The sequence below is a fragment of the Larus michahellis genome, chromosome 2 (assembly GCF_964199755.1).
Source record: "Larus michahellis chromosome 2, bLarMic1.1, whole genome shotgun sequence".
In the NCBI taxonomy this organism is placed as follows: Eukaryota; Metazoa; Chordata; class Aves; order Charadriiformes; family Laridae; genus Larus; species Larus michahellis.
Genome location: NC_133897.1, coordinates 79,854,522 through 79,876,998, shown reverse-complemented (window position 1 = coordinate 79,876,998; position 22,477 = coordinate 79,854,522). Strand labels below are relative to the sequence as shown.

The 22,477-nt window shown below is 42.8% G+C and overlaps 1 protein-coding gene across 1 annotated transcript; it reads right to left on the bottom strand.

Annotated features, from left to right (window-relative positions):
* Positions 1-648: 648 nt before the first annotated feature.
* On the bottom strand, positions 649-20,959 carry LOC141738313 (MARVEL domain-containing protein 3-like). The gene is made up of 4 exons (XM_074573516.1): positions 20,838-20,959; positions 19,479-19,634; positions 15,844-16,013; positions 649-2,256 (listed from the first exon to the last, which is right to left on the bottom strand). The coding sequence occupies exons 2-4, from the start codon at positions 19,592-19,594 to the stop codon at positions 1,556-1,558; spliced, it is 987 nt and encodes a 328-aa protein (XP_074429617.1). The 5' UTR covers positions 19,595-19,634; positions 20,838-20,959; the 3' UTR covers positions 649-1,555.
* Between the last annotated feature and the right edge of the window lie 1,518 nt (positions 20,960-22,477).

Sequence of the window (22,477 nt, the reverse complement as noted above, 5' to 3'; positions counted from 1 at the left end):
GTGCAAGACGTAGAGGTAGAGCCGGAACAAACGCGCAGGCAGAAATGGCGAACAAGTGGTTAGCTGCAGCTCTAGCTGGGTGCCAGACATCCCCGTGACAGCCTTTCCAGCCAGGGGCAGCATACCAGTGACGGCCTGGGTTTGGGCAAAGGGCTAGAAATCGAAGGCTTAGCTTCATGACTCTCACTACTGTGAGTCATGGCAAGTTTGGAAAAACTCTTCACTCATGTCTCCTCATAAGCATAATAATGCTATGAAGATTGTCGATGCTCAAAGTGTTAAAGAGATGGCTACGGTATTATATAAATGATGAATACTTATTGTAAAGGCTCATGTAATCACTTCTAATCACAACCATAACATTTTCTTCTTTGGCTTATCTTACCTCAAACATAATCCTTTGAGACCTATTTATTGTATACTTCATATATATACACATAAGGTCTACTATGGTTCAAAAGAGCCTCATCTGGGCAACGACGGAGCCAGACAAAACTGAAAAGAGCGAGCACAGCCAGAATTAAAATTGCCTCTTCCCTCCTCTCAAACTGACAAACCTTATGTACTTCAAGAGCAGCCTTTTTTTCTCACTCCCTCATCTATGAAGACCAGTGATCTATTTCATCTGTCTCAAACAAAGGACTCCTGAAAGATGTTCTCTAAATTTATTTTCTCAACCCTGGGGGCATACAATTACTGCTGTTCACTCATGCTTTGCGTGTTTAGACACTGGAAGGACGCATCTACTTTCTGTCATTGTTACAGCATTCCCATGGAAAACTGCAGGGCATCCAGAGTGTTCCCGACATGCGCTCTGCCCACTGCCGGCTGTGGAGTCAGCAAGCCAAACCTTGTTTAGGTGGTTACAGAAGCAAGAGGTACCTTTACTAAGCTGACCAATGTGCTGCCTCTCAGGTCCTGATCTGCGCTCAGTGAGACACGGGGGAACACAGCAGGGAACTGGAGGAGGACCCAGATGCTTCCTTTGAAATTGCAGCTAGTTCCTCCCAGCAGCATTCCTCAGGGAGCACATGATCGGCATGTGTCAACCCCTGTGACTCAAAAGATAAAACGCTTCACTAGCCCAAATGAAACAGGTCACAAATGGAGCTTTGGTTGTGATTCCGAAAAGCACTTAAGTGTCCTTTGCTTTGTGAGTGGTGTGGTGCAAGGCAACAGGATGCACGGAGAGGCACAGGGTCTGCTGAAGGCTGCCCATCCTGGCCGTGGATTCAATTCCTTATGTCATGGGAGAGCAAAGGAAGCGGCTGTTCGCATGAATTCAGCAGCACCTTGGTTGCAACCTCCTAACAGCTCACTGCTGTTTGGAGTCCCGCTTGAGAGGCTGATGCAAAAAAAACTTGTTAAAACACCTCCTCAACGACAATTTTATTACATCATGACATAGGAGTACTGTTACATTTGGTGATTCAATACACACTTCAGCACCTTGTGGGACAGTAACGTTGTGGACTGGTTGCCTCTTTAGCATGTGAAGCCCAGTGTCCATCCCTTGCTGAAGCTCCTGCTCTCTGGTGCAGTCCCAGCGCTGGCTTCACACTAATGTAGCAAGAGCCTGGACGTTGTGAGAGCTTTCAGAGGTCCCGTGCACAGCACGGGGGTTTCTGACACTTCTGTCTCTAACGCTGCTTTTGGGGCTGTGCTGAGCCTTGGCCGCGTGGCTCCAGAAGGCCCGGACGGTTCGGATAGCACGGATGCAGACCACAAAGCTGGCAAAGTACAAACAGGCAGCAGCGACACCGAAAAGGCCGACAGCGGCGTCGCCGCCCTGAACCACGCAGTTCATGGAGGTATAACCACGGCGCGCATACAGCCTCTCACGCCTCTTGCAAATGTCCGTGGCGTTCACCTGGCTGACAAAATGCAGGTAGAGGCCGACCGCTGCGACGTATGCCACACTGGCCAGCAGGTTGAAAGCACATTCACCCGCCAGCAGCCCTACCCTGAGCTGCTGGATGGGTTTTGCCCCCACAACGAGGAAGACAAGGGTAAGGACCGCTGCTGTTAAGCTGAAGGCTACTCCGCCGTACACGCAAGGGGCTCTCATCTGTGTGAACTGCATGTCCAGCTCCCGCACCTCCCGCAGCTCCGTGCCCTCGAAGGGGCTATAGGCCGAATCCAGGTTAAAGGATCCGATGCCGCCGAGGGAGGTGAAGCCTGCAACAGAGGCTTGGGCAGCCCCCACACAAATCAGCACCAGCAGGTTAACCGTGATTTCCACAAACTTCAAAATGCCTGTAAGGAGCAGAAAGATGGGAAAAGCTGTTAAAATCGCGTCTTGGGCAAAGCCAGGGCGACAGAAGTACACCAAAACCATAGCCAGAGAGCACTATCACTGAGACAGTCCTCTTGGCTACAGCTAGAGAGAAGCCCTGCTTTAAACACACACACAAAAAAAAAGAAGTGTGAGCTCTCGTGGGTACATTTCAGAGGTTGGGTAAATTACTTTTTTTAATTTGTCAGTGTGCTTGATAAATGGATCTTCATGCGGGGAAAGAAATCCATAAAAATTTTACTGTGCTTGTGTTGTTGCCAAGGCAAGCACACAGTGATTGTATTTTGGCCTGTAACTACTTGGCATAAACACACCGAGCAAGAAATATGCAGTAGGAGCAAAATGCTGAGGTTAAAGCTGACAAAAACCTAGAAGCTTCTAATGGCTTAAAATATTGTGCAAGTTATTTAGGTCCTTTAAAATGTGTTTACTGCTTTAACTTCCAGCCTTTTTTTTGTCTTTCGAAGTGTTTAATTTAAACTTACTATCTAACCAGATGTAACTTCCACTTCATCACCTTCAGAGATAAAAAAACTCTTCATAAATGTGAAGCAGCAGTCCCTGATCGCACAAAAAAAGGAGGAGGGGAAGGAGGCAAACCCCACCTTATATACAGAGGTAAATTAAGTGAATTTGATACCGGGTCATGTGTTCTCTTCCACACCCCTACCTCCAGAAGCAAGCCTTATGACTTCTGAGCTGATTCTTCTCTTCTTTTTCTTATGTTATGCTACTGATAAAGGCAACCAAGGTTTTTTTAAGAAAAAATGGATAAATTACTTCTTTTTGTGGTAGTTGCCGGTCAGGAAGGTGCAGCATATGTTAGATAAATCTGATTATTCTGTGACAGCTCACTAGGGGTCAGACTAAGATTAGTAAACATGACGGATGTTGAAGTGAAGCGTAACTGAGCTGCCTATTTGGGAAATGAAAACCCCTAGTGCATCACGCGTGTTGCTCCTCAAGTTCTGAAGCTAACTACAGAATTGTGAATCTTATATTCCATTGCTGCCTGACAGCCAAGACCATAAGACGCTCAACAGAGTGGTCCTATATTTGTCTTTAAAGTGGAGCAGGATCTGTGGTTTGCATGAAGAGTTTCATTTTATGCTGCTAACATTGATCAGCATGGCATTTTCCTCCTGAGCAATGGCTCAGTTGCTGTCAAGGCTGCATGGGCTTGAGAAGAATGGGCTGAAGCAGCACACAAGGGAATTGGACAAATTCCTCTCCTGTGTTGCCAGATGCTTCTAACCGAAGAAAGACGGTGACAGCCACCATGAAGGATTATCGGATAGTCCCATTCTGCCCCTTCTTACTCCCTCCACAGAGGCCTGAGGTAACGAGCACCTTCCTGCTCCTGCTTGCCCTTCACAGGAAGGTGCTTGCAATGGTTTGACAAGGGTCTTTGGCCACTTCAGGAGTTCCTGCCTCCCCCTCTACCCAGATTGGTCCCCTCACTTCTGCTAATGCAGCTGTAGGTAGGTACTGAGCCCACTCACATTGTGGCCTTCCAAACCATCCCAGAGGCACAAAGGAGAGCAGCAATAATGGTGGTAATACCTGGGAATAGAGTATCTGAGGCTCAGCATGTTTCAGTTTGTGTGTATGTGTATAGGTACGTACATACATATGTACATATACATACACATGTGTGTATATGTATGTATATATACATATACAGATTTCATATCCTAAAAAGAATTACGCAGAGCAGTCAGAGAAGACAAAATGCTCTTGCTGAGGACAAACTAAGCGTGCGGTTCTATGTATGCGTTCTTCAGAGGTGATGCTGATTTCTGCACGACAACATGCCTTTTCCTTGACCCTTCTGCACAAAGATTTCTGTTAAGCAGGGCAATAACCATGCTGGTTAACAAATCTGTTCAGGAGGCTTCAAATGCTTCAAAGAAGGTCTTTGTGAAGCATAATGTAAAGAGAAATTTAAATCTTGGTCCACAAGACAGGATTTGGAACAAATCCTTGTACCAAATTCAAACAATGTAGCCAAAAGACTCAATGTTTTTAATGGGTATAGAATCATCACTTCACCAGGACTGTTCAAAACATTTTGAAAGAGTAATAGCTGTACAGGACATTCATTGGAACTGAATCAAATATTTTTTGTCTGTTTGGTTGAGCTGTACAACATGCCTTCCAAATACAGGGAGTCAACTTAGGTCCTCGGGGGCCTTGGACCCTGTGTTGGATGCAGAAGGCCACTTCCCTTTTTAAGGGCTGACTACTGATTTTATAGATGCTCCATCAGGAAGCAGTTCTTACAAGTCTACAGGGAGGAAAGACCATTTGATTAAGGGAAACATAAATTTTTAATATGTTTGGGAACTTGGAAGTTGGGAATTCATGACCAATCAGCTGTCTTCAGAATTTCCTTTTCATCTATGACTGGTGAGGCACCCTGACCCACTGAGCATCGACTTTTCCTGTACATCATCACATGCACAAGAGCTTTAGAAAACCAATTTTCTGTTGTCAAAGCAGTCAGCACCTGCTGTGATCCTCCCCATATTTATAACTGACCCCAATCCTCAATGAGGCTGCTCCAAAACTTCCTACAAATTCCGCATGCAACCCCTTAACTTCACTGAGCTGATCGCTGGTACCGCAGTAGGGCTGGCAGAACGTGTCTCTTTTTGCTCACGGGATGACAGATATGATCAATGTAGGTGTACTGTATTTTTAACTGCAGCAGTAGATGCTTTAATGGCACGCCTGAAAAACTTCATTTGACAGGGAATTCAGGTTGGACAGGTTTTGTATGAACCTGTACAGTTTTCACACACGCCTGCTGTAGAATTGAGTAGAGTAACTAAACAATGGAGAGAGACTCATTAGCAGTTACTCCACCAGTTATTTGCATCACGTGGATTAATTATTTTTTTTAAAAAAGTGCAATAACAAAGCCTCCTGTATTAAAGAAAATCCTAAAATGATAATCAGTCTGTAGACTGAAGCTGTGAGTTACAGGGCTATGATGAGAGCCAGCAGGGTTTGTGAAAGTAGCAGACAATTAGTGGAAATCCCTAAGGCCTCGTACAATCATTAGGGCTTTGATGGCAATACTAAGCCCTGTAAGTATGTTCAGATCTGACCCAAGCAACCCAAAAGCCTCATGCAACCTTGACCTGTGATAGTTACAAGCTGATACCCAAGCCTACTATGCTAGTATAAACAGGATGGACAGACTTTGAGAAAAAAGGAATGAAAGGAGAGCTACGTTTTGAATCTTAGCTCTGTAAAGGTATGCTAACACACATATACTAGCAGTGACCTACGTCAAACAGTGTACTGCTGGCAGAAAGGGCTGAGTTAAAAGCCACACTTCCAAGTCTGTGCTGCCATTCCTGCTTTCACAGGCCAGTTAGCTATGTCATCTTAGAGTTACAGCTGCAGAAACCAGACTGCCAAAAGGTCTTCCTAAGTGGAAGTTACTTATCTCTACAATTATTCCCTAATCCCATGCAACAATGAATGCATTGCAAGACTTGAGTGCAAAATGACAGCAGGTCTGAAAATCTCAGAACTCCACTGGCTTGATTCCTTTCTCAAGTTCAAAATCTTAGGACCTATCTAAAATGCTAATTACTTGTATTAAAATTACCACAGTGCACAGTTGGCTTTGGGAACTAACCCTCTCCATACCAAGCAAGTAACGAGACTCAAGGCTGGGCTCCTGGATTTCCATTTGCTTTCCCACACTTCTTTCCTGCGCTGCTTTTCAGCACTGAAGGTGAGCAGAACAGCTGCAATCTTAAAGACAGCAGGTGTTGCCAGAGCTTTCCAGAGAATTCTTTCATTCATTCCATAAAATCTAAATCTGCAATGGATAGTAACCTCAATGTATTGTACTTGTTAACTTTGCTTGAATCTCATCTTTTTTGCAGTGAGTAGGGTTCCTGCTATAATAAACACTTCCAATTTATACTATTAAACTACTATTCACTTTTTCTTTCCCTTCTATACCAGGTGCACACTGGGCTATTGCCATGGTGTTAACCCACTGATCAATGGTTTTGTCTTCTGTCAAATGGTGGGCTCAAACATCCAGCGACGCAGCCAGGCAGGCTGTTAAGAGTACAGGTCCACAGGCAGCTGACCTTACTCTAACGGCTCCTACACTTGGCTGGGCAGTCACCACCTTTCTTACCTGCCCAGTAATAACTCCAGCCTAATATTAGGACCTTCCAAGAGCCGTTTTAATAAATTAAAATAGCAGGAAACGTTTCAACTCTTTTCTTGTGTGCTGCTGTTTTTTCCTGCAACTCTAGCAACTTGAAGTGACTCACAGGGTATCTGATGAGCAATTGCGCTGGCATGAGTTTAGCAGGGGAAATAACACAGCCAGGAGCAGAAACTCCCCTTTTCAGGTGAGGCGAGCTGCTAAATCTGAGTGCTCTGCCTCATAAACCTACACTGTGGCTAACTGTGTGGTACCCAGTAACTCAACTGCACGCTCAAGTCTCATGCGTTGGAAGCTGCGAGGAAGCTTTTTCATCCAGCAGGATGGCTCCAGTGTTCAGGTGGCAGGATCACAGTATGAGTACATACTTCTGTACATAAAGTAAAATTGTTTGTTCCTCTGTTTCTGAGGCTGACAAGAATCACTCTGTAGGACAGTCAGTTCTGGCTGTTTCTGCTGAACTTGCCCTGACCTTACGAGGGCCTGACTAATACAGGAGGCCTTCAGAGTGTCTCCCTCCACTGCATCTTGGCACAGTAGTCACTTTTTTCCTCCCTTGACTGCACATGGACTCTTTCTCCTTTCTCTTTTGGTATCATTCTTTCCTCTTGAGTTAATGTCCCTACATACTTCTAAGATATTTTATCTTTGGCTTTCTCCATTGTGGCTCGCTTTCTCACTCTGCTTGCTTTGCAGGTCATGTACCAGTGGGACCATTGGTACCCAGCTGGCAGAGCCAGAGATGCCCAGCTGCCCCTCTCAGACACCTCCACCACGGCAGGGCAGCTGTGCAGGGAGCCACACAGGTCAGAGGCGCCTGTGTCACATCCCATTAGGGGTCAGAGAAGGGAAGAGAGGAGTTAGAGGCTACAACACGCATTAAAAATCACTCTCCCAGCCTTTCTCACTGAAAGTTGTCTTTTGGGTTTTTTTTTTTCCCAGTTTGGTAGCTTTCTGCTTTTCAGAGATAATCTTTTTTTTTTTTTCTTCCCCAAAAGAGCAGACAAGTATTTTGACCATATATAGTGACTTACAAAAGCAGCAGTCAGTCCTGAAATGGATCTAAAATGCTGAACTTCTCTTGTCAGTGCAGGTATGGCATTCCCCAGAGAGTAAAGGCACAGCTCAATGCACAGCTTTGGTCACCTCTCTGCTAAACGGAGTTGAGGACAGGAGGAATAGGTAACAGGAAAAGGGGAGGAAAGGTGAAAATGTCAAATAAAGAGGGGGTTTGTTCTGCTTTTGAACAGGGACAAAAATATGACAGAAGTAGGGAAGAACCAAAACAGTGGAGGAGAACTGAACAAGGGAAATGAAACGGAGAGAACAGTCACAATAGATTATAAATATGAAATCTGGATGCAGAGTACTAAAACATCTTGCTAAGGGTATTATTCCGCTTATGTATACCAGTAGAAAGCAAGATCTTACTGAAACCAGTAACAGGAATTCAACCAACTTCACTGACGCAGGATCAGAGCAATACACAGCTTTGTGGTAAACAAATCCCCTCCAAGCCCCCACCCCACCATTGTTTCTGTAGGTCTCTCTGTTCTTCAGCCAGTGGTGGGATTTAGCTTTCACTGAGTTATGCTAAACTCTCCCTAATGGAGTAATGTTCAAAGGCGGAAAAAAACACAACCCAACCCTAAAACACAAGAGTTAGGCAATGTTAACACCAACAATTATTCACTGAATTTTGGCTTTTCAAGGGACCCAAGGGAACTATGTACTCAGAGCCAACTGTATTTAAATGGCATGTAAGTGCCCAACACATTTAAGCTCATTTGAGATATCTGTCTTACTGGAAATGGATGGAAAAGTAGTTAAAAACTGGAAAAATTAAATGATTTATGTGCTCTAGAAAGAAGCATTATTATTATCTTTTAATAAGTTGTCCCTCTTTAGTCAAGATAATCACTCCATTAGGAAATCTCAAAGGATGACCAGCCTTGTTTTTAATGATTCAGAGAAGCCTTATGTTCACAATCAGAGTGCTCCGATCCAAATGTATTGTCCTGTTTTTCCTGTGTATCGTCTTCCCTTAAAGAACTACTGTCCCACCTGCTCCACTCCTTCTGCTTAATACCTTCCCATCCTCTAAACAGTGCTGTCCAATTTTCACAGGAAAGGGTGGACTTAATTTGTAGAACTACTGCATCAGCCTCTATCCCCACAGAGTTTCCCACCACTGTATGACACTAACATTTACTTGGCATCAAGGCACAGTTTCAGAACAACCCAGCCCCTGCTTGGGAACAACAGCTCTGGTTTACTTGTTTCCAGTAGTTCCTTAAAGCATCACTTCTAGCACGTTCTTGATTTCTCTCCCATTAACCAAGCATGACTCATATGCCAGAATTTTGGAAAGGGTGGGAAGCAAAAGGTCTTGTATGAAACTGCAGCACTTGGAAACAGTGATTTAAATACAATGGCTGTAAAAGGCTGTACATCAATTTGTAGCGCTGGTAGGTCTCTGCATGGTCATCTCATGTTCTGCACTTCAGGAAAGTAGCCCTTTTTCTGCCTAATGTACCCATAGTTCTTTCAAATAGTAAACAAATCTTGGTGCCGAAACAAACTTGCAGGAGTTTTTTTTTTTTAAAGACATTCAGAAAACAATGAAATAGTCTTGTTCCTTATGCCAACTTTCCATAGCCACTCCCTCCATTTGAACTGAAACTGAGCCGCCTTTAGAAAGTACAAAGATTGGGGTGTTATTGCTCTTTCTTTAAGTAAGCATAGTCTGGCTGAAGGTAGGTCAGGCTGGAGGCACCTGTGAACCTGAGCTTCTCATTCACTTTACCAACTGTGGGTTGTCACACCTGGTGAGCAACATTCCTGATGGGTGGATTCGTCTCCTTTCTGTGAGCTAAGATCACCTGCTCAAGAAATACAGCTACATTCAATATATAGTCAGTCTGCTGTATTGATTAGCTTTGAGAGCCACTTTTTAAAGAGAAAAGATTTTTTTCTTGGTTCCCAGAATTTGGGTCAGATGTGGAGAAGACAAACCCAGTGATCTTAACAAGAAAGATGGCACAACTCCTGTTCTATACAAGTAAGATTTACCAGTAGGGAAGCACAGGCTTGAGCGTAACACATACCTAACAGCTAACATCAACTTTGCCAGCACCTTCCCCTGCCAACTTAAGTGAGCCTTCTCAGTTGTTGCTCTCTCCTCTCTAAAAAACAATAGTGCGCATGTTTGCACAATGCCAAAAGGTGGATGAAAAAAATTCGACATAAAGACGTGGGCAGAGTGAAGTTTCCTATGCTGGCGGGGCAACTGTTTGCTTAAGGTAACATTTGGCATCTGCAACTAGTGTACCTCCCCTGCATGTTTTTATAGAGGTAACGGCTCATGGCCATTTGTATTTCACAACAAACAGTACTTACCTCCAAGTGAAATACTTTAACTTCAGAACCAGAAGGTTACCTGCAGCTCTGCCACTGTATCTTGTTACTGTGTGATTTTAATTAAACATTTTGAGTAACTGGGATTATTTTAATCTGTACAGCTGTGTCCAATTCCCACTACTAATATCCTCTGTCTTCACAATTACGAGATTAAAAACTTGATGGCAAATTCAGTCTGTTAGTCACACTGTACTTAAAATATGCTTTGTAACAGGCAGGAGGGGGAAGCCATCTAATTACAAATGAGACTATAGGGGACCTTAGTGCTCTCTTCTTACAGCAGAAATACATTGAAATTAACTGCCACGGGAACAGTGTATGACAGCTTTGAACACAGTTTAAAGGAGCTAAGCACAGCAGACCGTAAAGGCAAAATGTGAAGATGGGGACTACAAAATACAGCAGTTTCTAATCCTAGTGGGTGCCTCCACAGAAATGTAAGTATCCTGCTGACCACTGCTGAAAAGATCCAACATGTGCTGCTGAACGTACAAGTCAAACCCTCGTTTTCATCCAGTTACCTTCATTACGCGCCCTTAATGACCCTTCAGTGTTTTGAACATACACAACTGAAGCTACAAAAGGTCTTTTACTTCAGTCCAATGCCTCCTGCAGACCACTGTTCTCCCCCAACATCTCCACAGCACTGGAAGGGATATAAGTGCTCTGCAAAATATTGTTCCCCTCCTGCTTCCACGTCTGACTCGGGACAGAACAGAAGAACATAACAGCATCAGTATAATGGCTATGAACAATGGCATAACTCAGACAAAGTGAACCCTGTGTTTAGAGTGACTTTTCATCTCAGTATTTTTTCTAGTCTATGAGTATTTGCCAGCATGCATAGCCACAGGAAAAAAACTGGACTGTGTTTTACAAAAACAAAAGCTTATAGATGTTTACATTTGAATTAATGCTGGCTTGTTAATGCATGAATATATCCTGGAGAAAGTCACTGTAACTCCCTAATTCTATTTCCTCCTCCAAATAAATTCAGTTTTATATTTCCTCCTGGCTATGCCTGAAATTGGAGACTTTTCTTGTTGTTACAAACCATAATGCTGACTGTTTCTGAGAGGGGACTGGTCGGACGGTTTTAACAATTGTGGATGTTAGAATGTAGGCTAAAGGCATGATTGTTTGGAAGCGCCTACAATATGCTTAAGAAATCTGACACTATTCATGGCGCCTCTTTAAGCTGTATTCACGGCAGCAAAGAACAGGGATTCAATTATACTTGCTCCCCCACAAACTGTTTTCTAACTTTTTTAGTGCTGTCTCCCTTAAATGCCAAGTGGGTTGAAAAATAAAAATGAAAAAAAAATTACTTAGCTCAGAAGTTATGACCAGCACAGTACAATTCTATACAAGGCAAAAGTGCAGGCATTTCCTGAGTCGCATGCTGACCGAAGATGGCAGAAACTTGGTTTACCTTCACTGTTTAAGCAAAACTAAAGGAAGCATTACCCTGAAATTGCATTCCTCCACCTCTTTCACACCAATATACATACTCAAAAGAAAATGAAAAAATATCTACGATCAGTTTAAGATCAGCAATTCACTCGTGGGTTTGACTCAGATTTTACTCTCTCTAAGGTGAAGGAAGCAGCATCACAGCCAGCCTTGAACACTTCTCTCATTCCCTCTGGTAACCAAAAGCACTGAATCTGATTCTACATTCAAAGGACCCGTGGGGGTCCTTTGAAAAGCAAATACAATTGCTAATTTAGTCTTTCTACACAGAAGAGAGAACTACAGAAATTTTACCTGCACTGTGAAAAGCAAGTTGAATATTTTCTTCTGAAAGAATTTCAGCTCTAAGTATCCCCAGGCCAAAAACTCTTGTTGTTTTCACCATGTGCTGCTTTAAATGGCATGCGTTATTGTGCGTAAGCTGTAAGAAATGGTTATTGCAAGCTGTAGTTCCTTAGTTGAGGAAAGGTTTGTCTTTATCAGGAGCAGTTTACTTCCAATTCCTATATAATTATATAAAGCAACTAGACGGCTTGACACCAGTCTATAACTGTTCCTTAAGTCTTCTTCACTACTACAGAAACAGAAGGTGGAGACTTCTGTGTTTGTATTGCCTTTTGAATGTGCAGATTCACAAGTGTGACGTACATATGAAAAATACATATAGAAACTAGACCTAAAGACAGCAGAGCAGGGAAGAGGCAAGTTTGTTAGAGGGAAGTCAAAAGAATTGGCAGATATATGAAGAAAGGCAATCCAAGTGGTAGTGCTCTTAAACAACACAAGCACCTGTGAGATAAAAGGGAAGATCCTCTCACAGGTTAGTAGTGGTTAGAAGAAAATAAAGACTAAGAGGAAACAACCAGTTTTCAAACAAATAGAGTGAAGGAGAAATTTTTGTTTTGTGCTGCCTGTCACTAGTTATGCCCGTGTCAGCAGTGCAACGGAAGTGGATCTGTGGAGCTGAAGTCCCAGGAACTACATGATGGGCATTTTCTGGGGAAGAGGGAAGTACTTTATTCTAGCTCTAGTTTGGTCCGAAGGACAGAGTGCCTGCTAGTAGTTATAGCTCACCCTCTCATTTACTTTTATTTGAAGGAAATACAGTTTGTGTATCCTGAGATTGGTCTGCAACATGACCCAAAGAGCTGTAAGTAGGGGCTCTGAAGAGATTCAGCTGAAAAGCACACACCAAAAAACTACGGTAGTTACACAGGCTAATGATTTGAAAAACACTGAAGAGTGAGACTGTGAAGTATGTTTTAATAATAACCACACAAAATTCTTCCATGATTACCATCTGTAAAATTGGTAGGCTGCTGAGAGTTCAAGCATTGGAATGAAAAATTAATGAAATCAGTGCTTAATAAGTACATGCATATACTCAAACACCCCCTCGTCCACAGAGCACACAGATGGGCTCTGAACGCATCATTTCAGGTATGGGGCTGACAGGCCAACCAGAAGTGGAAAGAATTCACTCTTGCTAAGGACAGAACTGACTGTTCTTCACTCTGTGAAGAAGTGATATGAGCACAGTGACAGGGAGAAAGGTAAGACTTCACTCTAAAATCATAAATATCATGGAGAAGGTGAACATATAAGATTATCATTAGGTATGTTGAATACCACCAGAATCAGAGACACTTTCTTTAAAACGTTTTAAGGAACAAAAAAGTACTACTTCAAGTGGCACAAAGAAACTGTGGAACTCCTTGTTGTAAGATAACATGGAGGCCAAACATATTCAAAAGAGGATTCAGAAAAGGATTAAACCAATTTGATAGGTCTGTAAGGAGGTATTAAGTGTAACGGAAGTGAACACAGTTTTCCAGTTCAGAAAATTCCACCAGTCTGAAGTTTGGAGAGTATTCCAGAAGATGGTTCGCTCTCTACTGGTCCAAACTCTGACAGTCCTCCTAAATTTGCACTCTAGTACATTGTCTGAGAGGATGCATAATTAGTTGCATCGTATGATCCAGTACTACCAGCCACGTGATTCTACATGAATGGCTTTGATAGCTATTGCTCATATAACATTTTAACAGACTTTTTTCCTTCTGTTTTCAAGATGAAAGTAATAAAAAGAAACTGAATGTTTTGAAGCTTCTTAGTGGTATCAAATGTTCGTACTGGCAAAAGGGGTCAGTATCAGTTGTTTCTTCTATTATATTTGGGTTGGGTTTGTCTTAATGTGGTGGTAGGGAAAAAAAGGGGGTGGTGATTAGGGAGGGAAGGTGGGGAATAACTAAGGAGAAAAATGTTCTTTTTTCTGTTGCTGCTTGCAGCTAAGGTGTTCAAATGATCACTACAAAAAATAACTGTCTATTTCTGAAACTCAACTTTAGCTTTTTGGGATATTGCTGATGAAAAGCATGGATGAAGAGGGCAGTATCTGGGTGAAGGAAATACTTTTCACAGCTCTGATTGTTTAGTATTTCTCTCTAGTTTGCCCAACTGGTCAACACACACAAAGAGCATAAATATATTTGCTGGGCAAAAGAAAAGAAAAAAAAACCCACCATAGTGAAAGTAGAGCAATGCATGGTCGGAAACTTCAGAAACTAAGGTTCACATTTCAGTTGTTGCTTTGGAAAAGACTGTGGTACATCACTTGATTTCCCAGCCTTGTTTGATTCTAGTTTATTTTAGAATTATGGTGATTGGGAAGGGGGAATTTCACCAGAGTGCTGATAAATCATTTGCAAAAGAAAGAGATGGTTAAAAAGTATTTACAGGAACTTTTCATGCTGTAAGAAGCTGTAGCTCACATGTACTGACTTCTTAGTAAACAATTCATGTAGCTTTTCATTTATAACATTTACCACGACTGCAGGGAATACAGAATTCTGCAAAACAATTCTAGGAAATTCTGCTAAATCTTGGTACTTTCAAAAATTAAACAGGGGAGTAACATTCTCATGATCTTATCAACCTCCAATATCTTTTCATTTTTTGAAGTAAAACGGATAATAAAAGGGTTTATTTTCTACGTGATCTCTTTTCCCTCCTCCACTGCAAGCTCAGACATTAAATTTTTGGAAAATACTGAGCAATACCTGGGGGAGGGGTGGGAGTGAAATCATCATCGCCAACTGATGCATCCAAAACTAGGACATTTTGAAAATGTTAATGATGTTTTATGCACTGAAATAATTAGAAGCAAATGCGGGTCAAAAAAAGCCGTGCAAGTCACATTAAGCTATCCATGAGTCTAAACAACCAGTGAAACTGAAAACTAAAAATAACTTGCCACTTCATTTTTTCTAAAGCTGTGATAAAATAAGGCATGGAGTTTTCTACAGCTTCTCAGACGAGTTAAAATAATTTACTATTGTTGAAGAAGAAACTGCTGATACAATTTTATCAGGGATAAAATATCAGTATGGCTCTCTATCATTAAATATGCTCTATTAACTGTTGTTAAATCTCCTCCAGATGAAAACCAAACTGCATACAAATACACAGAACATATTTATAAGAGAAAATAGTTCAGCTCACTCTTAAAATTGTTCACATATTCACATACAGAGAAATATTATTAGCAAATTGAGCATGTTATTTAACTTTCCTTCATGGAGTGAAGAAATAATCTAACAGCATGTATTTTAAATTTACTTCCAACAACTAAACTCTTCATCTGTCTCTCTATTGGAGGACACTGAAAGGCTGGTTATAGACTTTGGCCAAAGACTTTGCACCTAGCTGCCAGTTCCAACTCAGACTGCAATGAGCCTTTCCTACAAACAAGGCGAGAAAGCTTATTGTCCTGGAAAAGGAAAAACTTTGAAGGAGTAATGAATATTTTAGTGCCTTTTTTTTTTTTTCCTCAGTTTATGGGAGTGAGTTTACTAAGTGTTAAGGCTGATTTCCTCCCACATTAGTGCTCATTTCTCCGTTTGTTGTAGTCACTTTCTAGGTATGAAAAAAGAACTTATTTCTCAAAAGCTGTTTTATTGGATTCATGTCCGTAAAATAGTTTTCTCTCCCGCAACGTTGCTTTATAAAAATGTATCAGTGATGGCTGGATTAAATCCAGAGTTGATAAAAAGTCTGAGAAGAACGTGTCAGAAATAAACTAGCATCAAAGCTTCAACAGCCACCTCTAAATTGCCTACAGATGTAAATATCTATTTTATTCCTAAATCCCAAAAGTTAACTCTTGCTGCACAGCCTGGGAGATTAGGGACATGACCCACTCTGATGTTCTCTATGCATGCTCTCGAGATGCACTGTCAAATATCTAAATATCTCTATAAATCTTGCCTTTAGTAACCCACAGTTATGCCATTCATTAACTTTAACTCTCCCAGTTTGATTGGGGTTTTTTTTAAATATTTTTTAATTTTTTTTTTAATATTTGCTTTGTTGTGCTTCTAAACACAAAAACCAAACCCTAGACAAATCCTTGGAAGGAGAAAGGTGGATGGCAGGCAATAAGAATCTCACATACCTCTTGTTGTGCATACCTTTGAACACTTCGTTGAGAAGGTTTCTTTGGGAGGATAATGTTCTGGTGGTGGACCAAAATATTCCCGTACTGTTTCTGAGGTTTTAGAGTAAGGGTCTGAGTAAACAGTGGAAGCCTTTGAGTGCTGGCCACCTCGGATGTCTTCTGTTGATCTACAATGGAGTAAATGACTAACGTAAATTAATTAGATCACACTCTCTCCTGAACAGTAGAACATGAGAAACTGCCAGAGGCTCCTGGTTAGTGGAAGCAGCTAGCCTGCTTCATAGGTAACTCATCTTTTTTGCTTGCACATTTTGAAAGCAAATATCCAAAAATTCTTGCATAAATCCATGTTCACAAGGATATTTGCGCTTGATCATTGCTATTTTGGAAAACTGTGTACTCATTGAACAGGCTGGCTGAATTGTTTAGTTTACCTGCAAAAGGCAGCAAGGAGGAGGGTGTAGGGAGAGTTCCTGTTCCCATAAAAACAAGTATCAGGTTTTTCATGAAAACCAAGCATTTTTAGCTAGTCCATAGCAGCCCAGGGAATAAAAATGAGAAATATTTTCACACAATAAATGTGTGAAGTAGCACAACTATTTCATGGGTAAGCATTTTGTCAAGTTTGTACTTCCGATTACCATGTCTCACAAAGATGCCTTTTAAAAGAATGAAAGCTATTAAAAGAAACAGATAAAGATTTTAAAGTGTGGGGCAAAAATGCCTAATTAAAAATTTCTCTTTTTTTTTTTTTGAGGTCTTTGATGATATTTGAAAAGGAATCTAAAATTGACCCAAAAAGTCAATTTCTCATGTCTCCAATTAGACTCTTCATTTGTATACTTCAAAATGGAATTGTCCGCTTTGTTGCAATGACGTACAGCTCCACATCCAAAGCCTCATGATTTTTAAGGTTGGTGAAATTCAGATTATTCTATGGAAAAAGTGCAATTTCCCCTTTTTAAACTGAGCTAACAGATGGGTTAAAAGAAACATTAGCTGTAAATTGTTTTGTGTCTGGTCTAACCTAAATGTTCTCCTTCATCTGAGGGAAAATTGGAGCTTGCCTTTTTCAAGGTGCAGCTGGATGATTTTGTTATTAAAGGGTATTTTAAGTCTCATTGAGCATTATTATTTTTAAAAGTCTTCTTCCCATTCAGTTTTTATCTTGAATTTCTTATCCACAGATCAGTGTTTTCAACTGTAGTTTTGTTTCCTAGTATCTCTGCACTTCACTAAGGTTTAACCAATTCCAGGTTCAATTTACAAATATTATCTCATTTATCCACATTAAATCATGTTCTTTGTAGTTCTTACAGTTTAATTAAGACATTCAATAACAAGACCAATGCTAACATCTCTGCGTGTAGTTGCCAACAGCTCTATTTGGCCGAAACACTTCTGATTTTTCTGACCTTTGTCCTGTGTCTTGTGCAACCACCAAAGCATCCTGCGCAGCTGTGTCACATAAATTAAATAAGCTGTGTGATTTATAAGACTTCCAGTTAACTTGAAAGCAATCCCTTTGGTACTTCTGATGCAGCTGCTTCTCTCTATTGTATCCTGCTACTTGCCAGAAAACAAAACAAAACCAAACCAAACCAAAAAATAAAAGCCCCCTAATGTTCAGCAACAGAGTACAATTAGGAAAAAAAATAATTATTTCTTTTAGATGCCTTTTTTCTCACAGTGGCCTATTCTGGTCACCTTTTTTCCTGTTTTCCTTCAGTGCCTTCCTGTTCAGGATAATACAATTCATTCTCCTCAGCAATAAGACGAAGCTTGCTATAGGAGTTTCAGACAGAAATGCATTTGGAAAGTGAAATACTCTGGCTAGAAAATCTTGCTCAGAAGAGATGAAAGCATTAGGCACCCAAATTACAGTTTCCACGAAACTCTTCCCCATCTATTTCATTATAGTATCTGGAAGTCTTTTGATCCATCAGCCTAAGTCTTCAACAAAGTACTGAAATTTCCTTACAAAAGCAGCTGGCTTTGTCATGAAAGCTAAGCAGGAGACATGCTGTTAGGTTAAGCCAAACTTCACCAAAATAATCGATGAAAAAGTTTTTTCGATTAGTTGGAATGTGGGCTGGTACATCCCAGATTCTCAGCTTGACTCTGAGAATTATCTCCATGGCTGTAGCTGCAGCTTCCCTTCCTCACATCCCCCGTGGATACAGGGATGGCCTCTTGGCCTTTACGGTTCTTCCACCAATTTTCCGTCTACGTGTCCAGTCATTTAAAACTAACAGCAAAACCAAGAAGCCCAGAGAAGCGCTTTACTAGGAAGTGGTGGTTTAATTTATAGCTGTGCTTTCACACATTGCTTTTACTATGCTATATATGAAAAAAGAAAACCATGAAAAAAACAAAAATCCAACCCTTTGTTTTTTCTTTTCTATCCACAGTGCAATTAATACATTCCTGGCATTTGATACTCTCACTTCTAATATGTTCAAGATAATTTAACTATGTCCCCACTCCTGATCTCTGCTTTTGCTAAAGACAGTCATTTAGTCTCCAAGGATGATTCTCAGGCTGACCTTTGTTCCCATTTCTCTCCAATTTTTCATGTCTTAAGACAGAAGAAAAACTCATTAGCTATTTTCATAATGCAATAGGATTACAACAGGATTACGATGCAAATGTTTTATTAGCCATAAGTAGTCCTTCTAGTCCACACTGTGCTCTTCACTACTGTTTTATTCTCATCCTGTTTCTCTTGTTAAAACGCGTATTTTCATGGAGTACTTCAGCTTTTCAATAATCTTGATTATATTGATTTCCTCTCCTTCTTTGCCTCTATTCTTAAATTGCCCGACAATCATGCCCCCAGAGACTAAACAGGAGTGATGAACACCTTATTGCCACGGCCAATTTGCCAGTGTTGTTTAGAGCTACACACCTCTCTCTTACAATGCAGTCACTGGCATGCGCTCAAAGGAAAACAGCCTACACGCTTCTAATGTGCTGTAGGTTAGCCAGGCTGAAAGGAGAAGTGTAATATCCTAAGAGTTTATTTGTCACTCCAAACCTTCTATTAGTTGATTTGCTTATTGTGCTGATAGGGGCTGACCCACTATCAAGTGCCGCCAACTGCCTTAGACACTTAAACAACTACTCATTTATTGACTGCGAGTACTAAATTTAATTTTGTTTTGGATTAATAAGAACTTGTTCACAGCTGAACTAGAGCAACCTGAGAGTTCAGCAAGTTCCTGTGTTGATCCCAGTCGCATAATGTTCTTATTTAACCAATGCATATCTGGCAAGCCTTGGCTTGCTGGCACCTGCTGACCAGCCTCTTCAGGAACTGTACTAAGACACATGGTCACACTTCACCTGCTTGCGATCCGACTTGATCCAGATAATGCCATGAAATTCACATCTCTGACTGTGCCACGCAGCCTACTTTTCTGCCCCCTCTCAAGCTCAATACAAAGAAAAAGGTTAAATTTCTAAGCGTAAAATAGCTCCCTGATACTCAACATGGCGTGCTCATGCTTCATGATTTCAACGCTGAGTAAATGCGTTCTCTATTGTAATATGAAGGTATTCAAAAGCAAACAAACAAGATGACAGACATTATAGACCTGCTGTGCTGTTTCTTCAAGGTGATAAAGACGTACCTTGCATTATACGGGTATGGTTTTCTCGCTCTTCTGTCTTCCTCATATCGATCAGATCTGTGATTCTCATGGTGCCTGTACTGCTTATCTTGGTATCGTCTCCCAGCATGAGACATCTTGTTTCTTACATGTATTCCTTCTTTGTAAAATAACTTCCTGAGCCAGAGAAACAGAACTGGTTAATTTTATAGCTCTACTTAAAGTTATTCATTGACCAGCGTTCACATCCATTTCATGCTGATTCAAGACTTAGTGCGGACTTCCTCAAGAAGCGAAGGAAGTAAACCCCTTTAAACTACAAGTAAAGTAACTTAATTAAAGAAGGAAGTTTTTCTTTACATTTTCCTATTCACCAAGTAGCGCAATGTTTCAAAAATTCAACATTTATTGCACTTGGCTTATTTACTAGGTCTGCTCTGACTCTCCTACCTTTGCTGCTAGGAAAAGGCACGGCATCCACTAAGAGCATGAGTCTCGGCTTCACTGATTTTGTTGTCTCAGGTGAAGCATGAAATCCAGCACACACCCCTGTGTGTTGTCAGGAGCCGGCACACGGCTGCCACCCACGGCAGGGACAACCTGACAGGGCAGCCCGTGGCCTCTGCGCTGGAAGTGTCCAAGGGGAGGGCACCCATGGGGGTACGGAGAGGCAGCCCCAGGCGGTTTGGATAAACATTAGGTATGGGCAAAGCTGTGCCGGGCCGAAAATAAGCTTGCAGGAAGATACATCCTTGACAATTTGGTATTAAATATTACAGGGGTGTTATTTCCTTAAAGAGTCTTTACCCTTCCAAGTGCAGCACACTGAGGCCCAAACCTGTGGAATACGGAAACACCCAGTTTGAGCAGCTAAACAATCTACTCTCATTTGCCTTCATCGCAGCCCTTCAGCATTGCTGCAGAAGTGCCTGCCGTCCCCTGAATTCTGACTGATCGAGCTGAGGACTCGCTGAAGGACCTCCCTTCACGTCTCCCAAGGGTGTCACTAAAGAAATAAAATTAGTTTTTTACTTGTTTACGGCTAACGCAGAGCCAGTGCCTTCCTCCGGGGGAGCTCAGCTCCTCTGCTCCGGGCAGAAGCCATTTACCGAGCAGCAGCCCCGCACCTCTCCTCCGGGACGGCTTATGGTGTCGGTCCCGCCGCCCCAGCACCACCACAACAACCCGAAAGTCCTCTCCGCCCCCTGGAGGGACCCGGCCGGGGGCGGCCCGGCCTGAGGCCGCCCGCCGAGCTGAGGGGAAGGAGCTGCGGCCTTCACTGCCCACCCCCCGCCGCCCCTCCGCCTGCTCCTCTGAGGGCACCCCCGTCCCTCGGCACCCCGCGGGCCGGGACCAGCCACCCCCGCCGCCGCCCCTCACCTGAGGGGAGCGCCGAGCTCCGGCCCGCCCAGCAGCAGCTACCGGGAGCCGCTGTACCGGCCCGCCCTCCACCTCCCTCCTCCCGCCGCGCCTCCCTCCTGCGGCGGGACGGCCCTCGGCCCAGGAGCAGTCCCGGGCCTGCGCTCCTTCCCTGGAGCGATGGCAGCGGGAAGGAGTGGTGCTGTCTCCCGCCCGGCCCGACCGTGGGGGAGAGCTGGTGTCTGGGGGCGTGGGACAGCCTGGGCTGTTGTTTAATTTAATAAAACGAGGTCACCGTGGTTCTGAGGAAGAATCTGGTGAGCGGGGCCCTGAGAGGATATAAAACTTGGAAGGTTAATAAAGCTAAAATTCAAGGGTCCCGCCGGTTGGCTTTTATTGTTTTGTTTTGTTTTTTTTTTTTTCAAAGCCAGCTTTATTGATTTCAGAAAGGAATTTTACACTCTGAGGGTGGTGAGGCACTGGAACATGTTGCCCAGAGAAGCTGTGAATGCCCCATCCCTGGCAGTGTTCAAGGCCAGGCTGGATGGGGCTCTGAGCAGCCTGGTCTAGTGGGAGGTGTCTCTGCCCATGGCAGGCGGGTTGGACTAGACGATCTTCAAAGTCCCTTCCAACGTGAACCATTCTGTGATTCTCTGACTCTCAGTGCTGGGGACGGGAAGCTCTGCAGTGGGAGATGTACAGAGGACAGAAGGCAAAGGAAAACGGGGGAGGCTTGTCCCAAGGAGCAAGTGGGTTGAAAAGGGAGATAAGCAAGTAAACTCTCCTCAGCTGTAAAGCTACCTTTGAGATAACCGGCGATTTGAACAGCTGCAGTCTGGTTTCTTGGTGCTCTGCTGAAAGCCTTCCCCCACAGTGGATCTCTAGGGGCTTTGTCTCCTCACTGCCAGCCTGGGATGTTTCAGTGCGCTGGTCCCTTCAGGATGCTTTCTGTTGGGGATATATCTATTTTTGTAGAGACCCAGGAACTGGCACTGCAGCGACCGACTGGTTCGTTGCGGAGCCCCGTACACAACGACAGTCCATTCCCGGGAAGCAGGATGGTGGTGGTAACGTGTCATCGGCTAATCTGGAGCTTTGGGAAGCTTCCCTAGGCCACGGCACTACCTTGCACAAGAGCTGGGACCAGAACATCCCTTTCCTTCCCTGAACTTATCCAGCAGCATGCTTCGGGTACCAGTGCTTCTTGAATTTGGGCTTAAGATATGCAACTGTTAGTGCAGTGCTATGCTAGGGCCAAATCCGAAATCCCCCTTAAGTAACACACGGGTATGAGAGGAACTGCTGTCCCCCAAATGAGGAGTTACCTACAAGAACTGAATACTTAAGACATGCATTTTGTAAATTGCTAAAGCACGGTTAAGACTGTGATTCCCTGCTTGACTTGAGCTGTGTTAACAGCTCCTTCCGCTGTTTACCGTTCTCACCTTGCCTAGACCTCGTCTGCTGTTCCTGATTTTAGCTGTACAGTTCATCTTCTGTCTTGCGCTAACCCTAATGCTCGCTTGATCATGTAGCGAGCCAACTCGGCTTGCTTTCCAGCCAAAACCAATTTACTTTCTGCTGTTTTAGTGAGTTGAATTGGCTTTGTGCTGCAATCAAATGCACGCTGGAGCAAGGGCTTGGCAGAAGCGCGTGTCCCA